Raw genomic sequence first — 14,398 nt, forward strand, 5'->3', positions numbered from 1 at the left:
GACTACATATGTGGCCTAAATAAGGTAAGGGAGGGGGGTTTAGCTTATTCAGGCCACATGTGTGGCCTAAATACGGTAAGGGAGGGGGGTTTAGCTTATTTAGGCCACCTATGGCCCAAATAAGGTAAGGGAGGGGGGTTTAGCTTATTTAGGCCATATGTGGCCTAAATAAGGTCACCCAAAAATAAAAGAGAGAGAGAGCAATGTAATAGTAATTAATAGTATGTGAAAATAACAAATTAACGTGGTGTCAACAAGTGAGAAAGAGACGAAGTGAAGCGGGCGTAAAAATAAACTTTCTTTCTGAAAGTAAAGAGGTTCACGTTCTTTACTTTAAAAAAAATCTTTTTCAATATTTATTCCCCGTTTGTTTTCGTTTTTTCAATTTTGTTTTCGCTGGTGGTGTGTGGATTTTTTGTCTTTTTTTGGAAGAGTCAAGGGGGACCGGAGATTAAAATTGTGGTCTTTTCATTCAAAGCCGGGGTTGGTTATTTATCCGAGAGAGAGAGAGAAAAGAATGAAAGACTGACAGAAAGGGAGAGGGAGAGAAAGTGTGTGTGAGTCAGAGAGAGAAAAAGTTGGGGGGGGGCTTGAGAGAAAGAGAGATGAATAAGGCTGCTATTGCACTACGGCATTCTTGTCTTGGACAGGACTTTCATTTCCCACTGTGGATTTTTTACGTGTCAAAACATACCGCACTCGGAGTAGGACAGGACTGATCCGGTGCGTAAGGCGGCTTCTTTGTTGTTGCCCAAGGCGGAGTTAAAAATGCATTCCAAAAATTTCCTAAATTTTGTCCAAATATTTAAAAAAAAAATTTTTCGTGGTCAGTGACCCAAAATTTGCAGATTTCAAGCTATTTAACACCCGATTACGTATATTTCACCATTCGGCCCGCATTAGGCCTAGATCTAGATTGCATCTTATCTTCTACTTTTACTTTTATGACTCGATTGCCACCGATGTGACGGTCCCTGCAATTTGGGGAAAACGAAATGACAACACTTGGGAGTCAGAAAGAAATGATTCGACCTAGACTGGGGGTCTCCGTGGACCAGGATCCTGATCTCGGGAGACAGCCTTCTTTTTTCCTTTTTTTTGTTGTTGAAAAATGCCAAAAATCACATTCTCGAGCCGCGACAATCACAGGCTAGAATTATACAGCTGAATTTCAGACATTTGTGAGTCTTTTGCAATTATCCAATTTTGTCCCAACGATTAGGCCCATTATTAAAATCCTAATTGACCTTACCCTATACCCCTTCACGGCCCTAACTCTACACCAAACCCATTAAAAATACTACATGTATCGCTATTCCAGTAGCCTACTCTTGGAGTCAAAACTGCACTTTGCCCCCCCCCCCCAAGAATATCTTTCATATTCAATATTATTAATATGGGCCCTTTGAGCCCAAGCCACCGGTGGCGTGTAAAACTACCCGTATGCCTAACCGCTGGTACAGCAGTGAAAGATACCTTATCCCCAAAGCCTGCTGTTCTAGGAACTAAATGTGCACAAGAAACCATGTTTACTATTACTACTTAGGACATTATTGATTATTTTGAAGATCTTTCTGAATTATTAGATAGATGCTGGTAGTCGTGGTAGTGATGGCTACCCTGAGTGGGATATGGAATGTGATTCTGGGGATGATATGAATCCTAGTAATGTAATATGTATCGCTCAGGGGCTCAGGAAGAGTGGCTCGGTAGCCTAAGGTCAGGGCTCAAAGGGTTAAATTGCTGTCTATCTATAATTTATACACTGGTATACTATACTGTCATGGAGCACTGAGATAAAACTAAACTGAACGACAAAGTTGCCAAAGTGAGAAAGCAAATCTTTTCAAGTCTTCTAGAGATCAATTACTTACTGTCATGATGAAAGGGCACCTGAAATAGGGGGGGGGGGGGGGTTATTTTGATAATACTTATTTGGGCTATATGCAGGGACATCTGTTCTGAATATGTGATGTTGCCAGAATAAAAAGGAAGGTAGAACCAGTGGTAGGCCTACACCAAAGGAGTTGCTTCCCTGGGCAGCCTCTGAACTAATTCAGGGACATCTGTTCTGAATAGAATGTGATGATGCCAGAATAAAAAGGAAGGTAGAACTAATAGTAGGCCTACACCAAAGTAAAGGGGTTGCTTCCCTGGGCAGCCTCTGAACAATAGGATTGGCCATGTGCCAGATTCATCCCCCCCCCCCCCCCCCCTCCCTCCGAGTGAACCAGGCGAGAGCCGAGAAGTAGGCTACGGTACTTTATCATCTTCAATTGCTAATTGGCTCGTCAGTTTACGCGTTTCTTTTTCAAATGGCTTCGCTTGTCTTTTGAAAAAGTTCACTTGTTGGTGCACTGCCATTTTCATCGCAAAAGTCAACTTTTTCCCCCAATTTCCTGAATACTGAGGAAGTTGTTCCAAGTCTGTCCCCCCGGTTTTATGCAAAAAAAATTATGAAATTATGCAAACTGAGCCCAAAAATGTGAAATTATGCAATTTAAACAGAAAATAATAAGATATTATGCATAAAATTATCAAATTTAGCTAAATTATGCGGAGTGCATAAAACCCCGGGGACAGCCAAATGCCTCAGTCTCTTCTCTTTGCTGAGATACCAAACTTATTTACGAGGTCTGTCCCAGAAGTAAATTTCCGTGTGTTTTGCAAAATCAACTACTTTCACAGACATGAAATTTTTTACTTTATACACATGCAGAAACATGTTTTCTATTCTACCAAACAACCGTTGATTTCAGTGCATTTATTCCTAGTGTTAGACTGGTAAAAACAAACAGGCCAGTTGTGCTTCATCAAGATCTGTCTTACTCTTACTGTCTTACGCAGGGAAAAAACAAGTAACAACCAATAAGCCTACATGTACATTTCGAGCAAAACTTTACATACATTCAAAGTGAAAGAAACAAAGCTATCATCATGTCTGTGTGTGTCAAAGACCATGTGTGGGTGGTTGGCGGGTGCTCTGGTGTGGTTTGCTCCTTCTTTCCTATCTGAACGTCTATCAATCATCTTTATCTCCCCTCCTTCTTTTTTGTGTTTGTTACTCCCTTGTAACACATTTAATTTTCGGCACTTATATGACTATGACCTTACTGTGTTGCAAGTGCCGTAAAACTCTTACGAAAGAAGAAGAAAAAAGAGACCCTTTAGAAATATGCTTTCCTTACTTCCGTTTTCCGCCCAGTACTTGTCAATCTTTTGGTTGCCTTAGACCTGATATGTGAACTATACTATAAAGCCACAGGGGCGCTCCCCAGTTTTTGGTCAGTGGACTGATTTCTGGCGACACCAGATATTTGGCAGGCTGGCCAAAGTGGCGAAGTTTCTGCAGACGACTTAATATAATCATTTAATTCCAATTTTTTATTTCAATAATTGCAAAAGCCGAAAAATAATCACATTTTCATAATCAGCTCAAATTAAAGATCAATTCGCTAACACTAACAGTAACACCGCTAGAAATAGGCTGAATTTGCAATAATGTGTGTGGGAAAGATATTATCGAGCAGCCACTGAGTGGGTGCAGTGTGTCGTATACAGTGTGTCCCTATGGCTGGTGGTACGATCAGGTCGACAGGCATTGGACCAATTTGGTCAAATTGATTTCACACCTCTGGCCTCTGGCTACCCAAGAAAGTTTCAGGGCTGGAGTGCCATTGGAGCTCTTTCACAGGAACTGTTGAGATTTCACACCCACACCATCCAGAACATCTCCACCTCTCAGGGCTCACCACGTGGATCTGTGCCCGAGGTTTTATGCACCCCGCATAATTTAGCAAAATTTGATAATTTTTTGCATAATTTCGGATTATTTTCTTATCATTCTTTGTTAAAATTAACAGAATTGCATAATTTCACATTTTTGGGCTCAGTTTGCATAATTTCAGAATTTTTTTTGCATAAAACGATGGGGACAGGTGGATGGGGTAACATCTGCCTTCACTAGGCTCCCCTTCCTCCGCTGGCAGCATGGTGTAAAGGTTAGATCCACTGATGGAACCAAACGGGAGTTTTTGTTTCAAATCAGGGCTTGCCCGGCAAAGCATTTTCCATCTTAAACAGTAGATAAAAATCCTCCAAAGGGAAGGAATTCCTCCTGTTTCCACGTAAGGCAGGTTTCCGATCGCCCCCACACATGTGACACAACCCATGCTGTTCTTATCACTGATTCCGTGTGTACCCTCAGAAGGATCGAAAAAGGTTTCCTGAGATCAGAATGGATCGCTCACATGGATTTTCTGCCTTGGCCATGCAGGTGTTAGAGGAAATGGAAGGGCCGACAGATTGGCTGGTGAGGCCACCTTAGTTGACAATACGGTTCAACCAGATAGGGTCGAGATCCTGAAATGTCTCTCTCGCCAGCTGATTGAAGAGGAGGATAGGGAGGCAGAGGCCAGTACTGCCGTGGAGAGGATGATGCTTTTGGGAATAAAGAAAGGTAGCGGAAAATCTGGCATCCTTGCAGAGGAAAGAACAGAAGAACGTTCAACCAGATGTGCACTGGCACAATCAGTAGAGAGACCCTCGGCAACATTTTGGAGAGAGCAACGGAGCATCAATGGACATGTCCGGAGTGCAGGGATGTTGCTTCCTGAAACAAGTACAAGAACAAGAACCGATCGCTGATATCTTCCGCAGATCTGGCACTTGTGGTTTTGATGATGATTTTATGATCCAGTTAAACCGCCTGCTTAGGTGGACAAGCATGAAGTTGGCGGTATAACAGGATAGCACCAATTGCCGTCTTGACTAGTGGTAGACTGGTTGAGTAGAAACTTTTGAGACAAACTGCGGCCAGTCTTCAATCATCTTTCTGTCTCCAGCAATAATCATGCGCTGCGGAAAATCGAGTAGCTCCAGCTGAACTTCAGGTAAATTCGAATTGAAAATGTCTGCCAGATCAGAAGCTAAAAAAACTGATGTGTTGACGTACAGTTTTCAGGCCACCTATAACCTTTCACGTAGACTTGAGCGTGGGTCCTCATATAAATGTAAATGGTTCACGGGCGTCTGCCAACTTTTTGGTCATCAGGCAGATGTCTGGCAACTCCTGATATTTTGACGACAGACCGAGGTGACCGACAGACCTTTTAATTTTCTCCAGGCGACTTCAAAATGTAATTAGTATACATCAACAACACAATTGTGGTCTCTTACTAGTCTTAGTTGTGAAAAAGTGTATAATGCCAGAAAAAGACCCACTGAACACACAGAGAGCAGCAGCTCCTGTCGTCGTGAATAACTCGTTTAGCTGAGCCTCGAACCCCCAAACCTGTGTAACTTGATTACAGGTCCAGTTGGCAGGACACAAGACTGCTGACAGTAATAGGAATAGGATTACTGTAGGTGTGTATTGATGAAGCACATGTTGCTGCCTTTGCTCACTGAATTGGAGAGAAGCGATGGCATTACAATTTTTAGAGCTTTTCCAGGTGGTGTCAGTAGCCCAGTGGTTAGGCTACTGGACTTGTAATCGTGAGATTGTGGGTTTGGGGTTTTTATCCTCAGTTCGGTTTGTCGTTGGGTCCTTGGGAAAGGCTCTTCACCCGATTTTCCCATTTGGCTCGGTCCTTTCGGAGATGGATGTTAAAAAAACTCGGAGGTTCTGTTTCTTAAACTACCTACTTACTTCTATAGTATCAAGGGGAAGACCGCGAAGAACCTAGAGAAGAATCACAGAAATATATATATATGTACAGAAAAGTGGGAAGACATGGAAAAACATCAAGAGGCTAGCTCATGATATAAAGAAAGGTGGAACGTGTTTGTTTGTGGGCTATACATACCCTGATGCAGGGTGAGAAAGGCAGTGATGATGATGATACTTAACAGTGTTGATAGGGGCATTAAACCTATACACCACTATACCAATTCAGAGGCAGCATGGGAAATCAGACGCTCGTCAAAATACAGAAATCAGAGGAACAGGCATTTTTTCTGAAAGGGGCTGTTCAAATATAATCTTACACCTTTTTGGGACTTTTTGACACCCCCCCCCCCCAACAAATGTTCTTTAAAAAGCATACCCCCCCCCCCCCCCCCCCCCCCCCTAGTAATATTACATTGTTCGTTCTTATAATACTAATAATAGGGCATTTATATCTCACAAATCCGTGTTACAATCATTGTTCTATGCGCTTTACATAAAATTAACGAAGGACATGAATATGTTCAGCGCAATTTACAGATCGTCGCGATCGTATTATAATTGCGCTGCACATTTTAACTATCGTATAATTCACTTCCATCTCTCTATTCTGTCCCTGTCGTTTTATGCAAGAAAAATTCTGAAATTAGGCAAACTGAGCCCAAAAATGTGAAATTAATTTTAACAAAGAATGATAAAGGAAAATATTCAGAAATTATGCAAAAAATGATCAAATTTTGCTCAATTATGCGGGGTGCATAAAACTACGGGGACAGTCTATTCTTTTACTCACATCAAAGAACATTCACATATTTTTTCAAAAGTGCAAAAATATCAAAACTAAAATTAAAATTAGAATTAGACATGAAACTGAAGAGCTCACAAGAATGACACAATTATTATATAATCGTTAAAACACGCAGTGCAATCTTAAAATTGCCAGACTATCTTAAGATTGCCACACCATACGATAGTTAAAACGTGCAGCGCAAACTTAATTAAGATTGGTAAATTGCGCGGAACACATACACAGATATCCTACGTATGCACATAATAGTATCAAGTTCTACATATTACTAAAAAATAACAGAGTAGATCATTCAAGCAAAATATTGCATACACTCTTTCTCACTAATAATAAGGAAAACATTGAGACTCGTGTCAATTTCAAAAGTGCCTTAATTACAAATAAAACAAATTACAGCGGAATTCGGGATAGAAAAAAAGTGTTGACTTTGAGCAAGGTTGACTTTATCCTTTGTACTACTCGCCATTGAAAATTGAAGATGACAGCTACACAATTACAAAGTAGGCCTACCTGGTAACAAGATGTTAGCTCCATTTCAGTGAGTGTAATTTTGACGTTGTCACCAAACAAGAGATAGTGAGTGAATAAAATAATTGGAGGTGTATACACCACTAGCTCAGGACCTAAATATCTCTTCTTAAATAAATGAATTCATCATGGGATTCAGCCCCAAATTGTTGACTTTACGCAAGGTTAAAACTCAAGCAGTTGACTATACATGTATCAGAAACACAATTGCTTAATTAAACAAAGAAGGTAAGAAACGGGACCTCAGTGACTGTAAGCAAAAGTTGACTTTATCAGGATTCCACTGCATCTGTTATACTGATCTTTATGCTTAAAACAAAAAGTGAAATCAGTTATCATCAACAAAGGCAGTGTTCATCATTTTGTCAAAAATTTTTTTTTAAAAAACAGGGGCATCTGCAGAGCTGTCGTTAAATATGGGTCCTGTTCTAACTTCCTCCTCTGTCTCCTCTTCCTCATCTTCTTCCTCCACCTCCATTACTTCCTGTGTAAAGCCCTGTGCCTCTTCAATGTTGCAATACAGTGGAAACCTGATATAACAGGGATGGTGGGAGTAGAGAAAATGTCCTGTTAAATCAGAAATGCAAGGAAAGTAAGCATTTGTGGACTAATCCAGCTGTACTTATTCATGGATAGTTTCCTTAGCCACAAGTACCCACGAATAGGGGTTTTGGCTCCAACTTTCTCCTTAAACTTAAATCACATCAGAAGAGCTTGGTCCACAGCAGCCGCATCGGGTAGTCTCATCTTCTTTCGATCCAGAGCAAACTTTCCATTGGACGAGTATGCTGCCACTATCTTCTCTCTATCCTTGATAATGGTGTGAATCGACCCTTGTGGAATGTCGAACTGACGACAAATTTCTGCCAGTGGAGCTTGCTTTTTGTCAACAGTCTGGATTATTTTGTATTTTTTTGTCAATTGAAAGGCATTTTCTCTTACGTTTGACATCGTTGGTGACAGTAGACACATTACGCGTTCGTGTTGCTAGGTTTCGGGCTAGATCGAGGTTTGCAGCACACCTCAACCCTCTCTCGCTTCACACGCTGCGTGTGCTTGCAGAGGCATGGCTTGCATGGGCTTGCTCCATCCCTTCGTTACTCTCTCTCTCTCTCTCTCTCTCTTACTTTTTACACATTATTAACGAGCCTCTGTCCCTGCTATAACCGGTTGGGCTCCGACGAGGCCCTGTTATTGCCGATAACTTTTAATAGAGACAAAGAGTAGGAAAAATCGGGGATTTAAAAAATCCCTGTTATTACCGGATCCCTGTTATTACCGGGCCTGTTATATTTGGTTTCCACTGTACTTGGAAAATATTTTCCACCTTCCTTGTGGCCTCTGCACACCATGCAGCCTTTCTTGACCAAGGCCACACTATTTCTCCTTATTTTTTCACCTCACAAAAATGTAATATTACATTGGTTCAAGACCCCCCCCCCCCTTTCTTACACTTACACTTTTCTTACAGGAGCCAAAGACACTCCCCTCCAGGTGTAAGATTATACTTGAACAGCCCCAAAGTTTGGAAATTTTCATTGAATTTTTATTTTTGTGCTCAACCACTTTTATGTCTCTATTAAAAACACATTTCCATGTGAATTTTACCGAGAAACATTGAAGCTAGGTACAGAATATATCATTTTTCTGTTTTCAAGGACTCTTTTAGCTAGAGTTAATAAAATTTGGCGGCCATTTTCTCACTGATTTCACCTCCGAAACCAGGCGACCTCACTTCCTTCACTCGCAAATATCTCGAGTCTCGAGTTCTATTCAAAACAGATGGATACCATGTTTGTTTCATTGAAATAAATGCAAATAAATAAGCTTTTAGGCGATACCAATAACTCCACATGCCCAAAAATTGACGAGTGCCTGATTCCACCGCGTGGTGATACAATTCACCATTTTCACCTGATTTTCCATATCTGGAAAAATATATTCCAGGTTTGTCTATGTTTTTTTTTTTTAACCTTTTCTCTCTATGGCAAATTTGATGTGTGGGGTTTTGTCCTCTTTGTTGGCAGGTCTTCCACCTATCATCAAGAACTTTTATGAAGAAGCTGAACATATTGCCAACATGTGTGCCGAGGAAGCCAGACAGATCAGGTTTGTATGCTTTTGTTTTTTTAATTATATATTTTTCCTTTATAATGTAGGTACTTTTTCTTCTGGAAATTGCTTTCCTCCTACTCCCTCTCAATATTCTCATTTTCATGTCTCGGGTAATGCAGGAAGAGTGACAGTTAAGACTGGTCAGCCACAATTTTCTTGAGTTTGTTTTCCTGATCTACTTGCCAAATTACAGTTCCAACTTTTGTATAGGCTAATATATTTATTTTTGTATTTCCCTGGGAAATGCTAATGCTGTAGGCATCACATGCATGCATGCATGATGTATTCCAAAAACAAACCAGAGTGCTCATTTTCAACTTCATCGGTGTCACTGATTTGCTTTTTAATGAACATTTTTTTTATTCAAAACTAATTTTCGGGTTTAAAACTCTTTCATTTAAGTACACAATGTATATAATGATACCAGTAGGCCTACAATCCGTGACGGCTTTAAACACGCTTCGGACTCAAAGCACGCTAAACGGCTCTTATCGAATATTTGCTATAAATAAATTACACCCCTTTAAGCACAGTAAGTTAGGCTTCAGGCACTCTTCGTTTGCAAGACAGTCAATGCTTCCATGATGACCCTTCGAAGTTCGAACACAGTTTACGCTGCAGCAGTGAGTGTGTTGACTTAAGAGAAACACAAAGAACGCAAGTGATGGAGATACACACGCGCGGAGAGAAGGGCAGAGAGATGTAACAGTCGCGGGCGCGGACTTCGGATCTAGCCAAAGGCAAAGCTACACACAGATGCAAGAAAATACAAAGAGAGTCGAGGAGATGAGAAAGGGAGGCTGGCTGTGATTTCACCTTTGCCCCTTGCTATCTTTTAATCCTAATTATGTATCACGCGCGAGGTGGAATGAAGGCGGTGGTATGAATGTGGCACAGCAGGCAGTGATACGCACAGGCAGTGTGTAGGCCTAGTGTGCTGTATCGTGACTGGCCGTCTAAATTAAGTTTTCCTTTCCCAACCGAACACAAAACAAAGAAACAAACAAACAAAAACTGCTGTGGCGGGTAAAAATGATAGCGCACACTTTTGCAAGACCACGACTTACGAGCAAAAGGAAATACCTCAGGAAATTTTGAACATGAAAATCTCTGGATTATTTCTACCCGCAATTAAGCACGCTTATACTTTCTCTCAGTGACCATGCTTAAAGCATGGACTGTACTTACAATGTGTTCCTACTGAAAAGCATTGTGTAGTATATACATATATATATCTAATAATTGTGTCCTGCCTTAATGAGTTAGCATGAAATTTTTATGGATTTGCTTGCCCCCGTCTGCAGTCAGCAATAATGCTTAATAATTCATGGTAATAGCTTAATACAGTCAAACCTGCCCTGACGGCCACCTCTATAAGACGGCCACCTGCACAAACGGCCACTTTCCATTTCCCCCCTTGCGTTTTTTCTATATAATTTAACTGTGTAAAACAGGCACCTGTCCAACGCGGACGCGGCCACCATTTTTTAACACACAACCTCTATCACACTAAGCAATAATACCTGTCTTAGACGGCCACCTTTGTGACTCCATTACGTTTTGTCATAAGTTGTGCATTGGCCCCTGGCGTTGTGGGCGAGCCGTCATAATTCAATCACCTGTCGTTGCTGTTAGGTAGTCCCTCCAACCGATCATGTTGTATGACCGTCTGGTTAAATATTTGACACATGATCTTTTTCTTTATTCTGGGCACCACTTCCCATATAATTAAAAAAAAATTGTGTCTCATTATGCTTGTAATTTATTTAACTGATGTCTGTATTTCTTTCGACAGGAGAGAAAACAACAACATCATTGTGGATGGCCCGGAAGGAGGCGCGGAAACTGTTCCCCACCCTATCAGAACATTTGAGGACGCGTTTGAGCCGCATCGTAAGGAAACCGTCTTTTACCTTTATTGTACGATGGGCTGAGATGCAAAACCCGCTACATCCATTTTATTTTGAAAAAAAAAAAAAGGCTTTTTAAAAAAAATGCTGCTATACGAACGAACGAGCGAGAAAAGATTTTTGTGTGGCTTTTATGAAATGTTGGGTTTTGGCCAGAAACACTTTGTGCATCTGATAACCGGTAACAATGTGCTTAAGCAAAATATCTCGATTTTTTTCCGAAACGTCACTTAGCGTGTTTTGGTCATTTCCTGCTCTTTCTCAGTGCTAGTATCTTCATCATCTATGCATCCATTAACATTCCAGTGGGAATAGAGACTAAATGAGGGAATTTTCCCCAGCTCCCCTTTCATTTGGCATGCAGGATGTACTGTTACTTAAATGGTGGTTGTGGGGCAGGGATGAAAGCGCTAAATTTTCGTGTTATAAAATAAAAATTTAGTTTGCTATGCAAGGAGTATGTACTAGTTTATGACTTCAGTACTGGGAAACAATATATCATGCGCATAATACTGTTTTGGGAGTCCTAAAAACGAAAAGTAAATGCAGTTTTCTATGAAAAGGGTGAGGTATTTGGTGAACTTTACCACTGAAGTGACTATAATAGTCTCCTGGCAGCGCTCCTTTCAGGGTGAGCTATGAGAATATGCTTTTTGAAAAAGTTTTTAAACCTCCTGTCTGATTTTCTACTCCTAGTACCTGTTTTTAAAATAGTTTAGTTTAAACTAATTATTTTTTGCGCCCCCCACACAGCTTTGATACTGGAACAGATCTATCAACAGAACTTTGTGAAGCCATCTCCCATTCAGGTATGTAGTGCCATGCTCGCTGTTGTCTCATGTTATAATTTTATTTTGTTCTATGTATTTCTGCCCTAGACAGTTGTTCTCCAGCCATTTTTACATTTGTGGGCCGATATGGACAATTGCTGCTTTTAATGGGAAAGCATAGTGTGAGAGTAGTTTATCACTCAGTTTTTGAAGATGGCAAGGGTGGTTTTTAAATTCAATTATCACTCTTGCAGTATTTGGAATGAATCAGTTTGGGTTCTGAATGCCTCAGTATGCTGTTGTCTTAAATTTGTTCTTTAATTTGCAATTAGTTGCAACATCTAACAACAAATACGGTCCATGCCGGCTTTAAGCACGGTCATTGGGAGAAAGCATAAAAGCGTGCTTGTGTGCGAAGTAGACATTGTCATAATCCAGAGATTTTGATGTAGAAAATTTCCGGAGTTATTTCCCTTCGTTTGTAAGAAATGATCGCGCAAAAGTGTGCGCTGTCATTTTTACCCGCCATGGTAGTTTTTATTTGTTTGTTTCTTTTGTTTTATGGACTGCCCGCTGTGCCACTGTGCCACATTCATACCACCGCCTTAAAATTCATCCCACCTCGCACGTGATACATTATCAGGATTATCGGATTCCGATAGCGAGGGGCAAAGATGAAATCGCAGCCAGCCTCCCTTTCTCTTCTCCCAGACTCTCTTTGTATTTTTTTTGTCCGTGTGTAGCTTTGCCGAAGGGTGTGCATGTGTGTGTGTGTCTCCATCACTTGCTGTCTTTGTGTTTCTCTTAAGTTAACACACTCACTGCTGCGGTGTAGATTGTTCTAACTTCGATGGGTCATAGTCATCATATTGACTGTCTTGTAAATGAATCATGCCCGAAGCCGAAGTTACCTTGCTTAAAGGCGTGTGATTTATATAGCAAAAATTCGGTAAGAGACGTTTATCGTGCTTGAGTCAGAAACGTGTTTAAGGGCGAAAACATAGAGAACGCCGATTTCGGAGACTGACTCAGTAAGCGCCGATAGGTATAAAAATTCCCTTATGATTTCCAACTTGCCCCACATAGAGCTGGCCGACTGCAGACGGCTTTAAACTCGGATCGGAGTTGTCGGCTTAATCGGAATCCAAACTACATTCTTATTACGCCGAAAAAGTGGGAAGGGCGTCTCGCTGTCAACTCGCGACCGCAGTGCTTTCTTGTCGTATTTCCATTTTTTAAACAGTGAAAATGAGACTTCTTCTTTAACTCACTCTTTGTTATGAACTGTTTTCACTGTTATTAAAAATAGGGGTACGACAAGAAAACACTGAGGTCGCGAATTCTCAATGCCGTCTCGCTGTCTCGCCGTCGCCAACTCGGGTTCAGCGGTTTGTGTGACGTCACTTGACTGGACTGGGGACAATTTTAAATGGTCATTTCAGAGCTGGTGCTTCACGGTAGACAAAAACTAATTACATTTTTTAAATCAGCATCGTCAAATTAGGGTGGTCTCCGAGCAGAATTACATTTTAAGCGATATTTAAGAAAAATAGTGCTTTTCCTAAAAAAATTTAGCTTCATCAATACCAGCTGTGTTGTGGTGTAATTATTTTTTTTCTCTTAGATTTAGATATCTAGGCTTTACTGTGTCAGTAGAGTGTGTGATTTTGAAGAGACGAGGCCTGTGTAGTTTTCCGTTGTGCGTCTAGAGATCTACTTATCTGGCTGTGTCGTGTCTTGTCAAAATGGATGTCGAATTACAATAATAATAATAGTAATAATAATAATAATAATAATAATAATAATAATAATAATAATAATGAAGATCATTTCTATAGCGCCCACTCCCGTGTAAACACAGCTCTAGGCGCTTTACAAAAATACATATACTAACAATATTTACGCACGCGACACAAACACAAAAATACTCACACTCATACACACACGCAAACACACACACATACACACATACATACACACATACACCCACACAAACACACATACACACTCACAAACACATAGCAGTAACACGCACACATGTGCACACACATGTACGCCACACACACACACACACACACACACACACACACACACACACACACACACACTCACACAAACACACGCACGCACACATCTACTTGCTTATCACACGCGCACGCTTACACATCGTCACGAAATGAGCATAAAATGCAATGCAATTCACAAAATACAAAAATGGATACATAGTCATTTACATAACATTGTATTGAACATGAATCTACAGACCAAAAAAAGATGTCATTAAATGTGTCTTTAAATATTTAAAAAAATTTAGACTCAGATGTTGTATGTCTCAAGGGTTGGGAAAGAGAGTTCCAAACTGACGGAGCAAGGTGGGCGAATGATCTTTCAGCTAATTTTTTACCCCCTTTTCTAGGAACTCTTAGAAGATACTGATCGTCTGATCTTAGTGATCTAGATGGAACATAAATCAGGATGAGATCACTAAGATATGAGGGAGCTTTGTTATTGACACATTTATGACATAATATTGCAATTTTATACATTCTAGCTGACACGGGAAGATAATCTCTCTCCTCTCTCTCTCCCTCCCTCCCTC

At 40.6% G+C, this 14,398-nt stretch overlaps 1 protein-coding gene across 1 annotated transcript in view; it reads left to right on the forward strand.

The window, feature by feature from the left end:
• The window catches only part of LOC101856104 (probable ATP-dependent RNA helicase DDX43), a 38,645-nt gene that overhangs the window by 7,663 nt on the left and 16,584 nt on the right, over nucleotides 1-14,398 (forward strand). The window contains exons 3-5 of the mRNA XM_005101485.3: nucleotides 9,032-9,113; nucleotides 10,915-11,012; nucleotides 11,783-11,838. Coding sequence (XP_005101542.1) covers nucleotides 9,032-9,113; nucleotides 10,915-11,012; nucleotides 11,783-11,838 — 236 coding nt within the window. The remainder of the gene's footprint in view (nucleotides 1-9,031; nucleotides 9,114-10,914; nucleotides 11,013-11,782; nucleotides 11,839-14,398) is intronic.

This window comes from Aplysia californica, unplaced genomic scaffold, assembly GCF_000002075.1.
Source record: "Aplysia californica isolate F4 #8 unplaced genomic scaffold, AplCal3.0 scaffold00285, whole genome shotgun sequence".
Taxonomy (NCBI): domain Eukaryota; kingdom Metazoa; phylum Mollusca; class Gastropoda; order Aplysiida; family Aplysiidae; genus Aplysia; species Aplysia californica.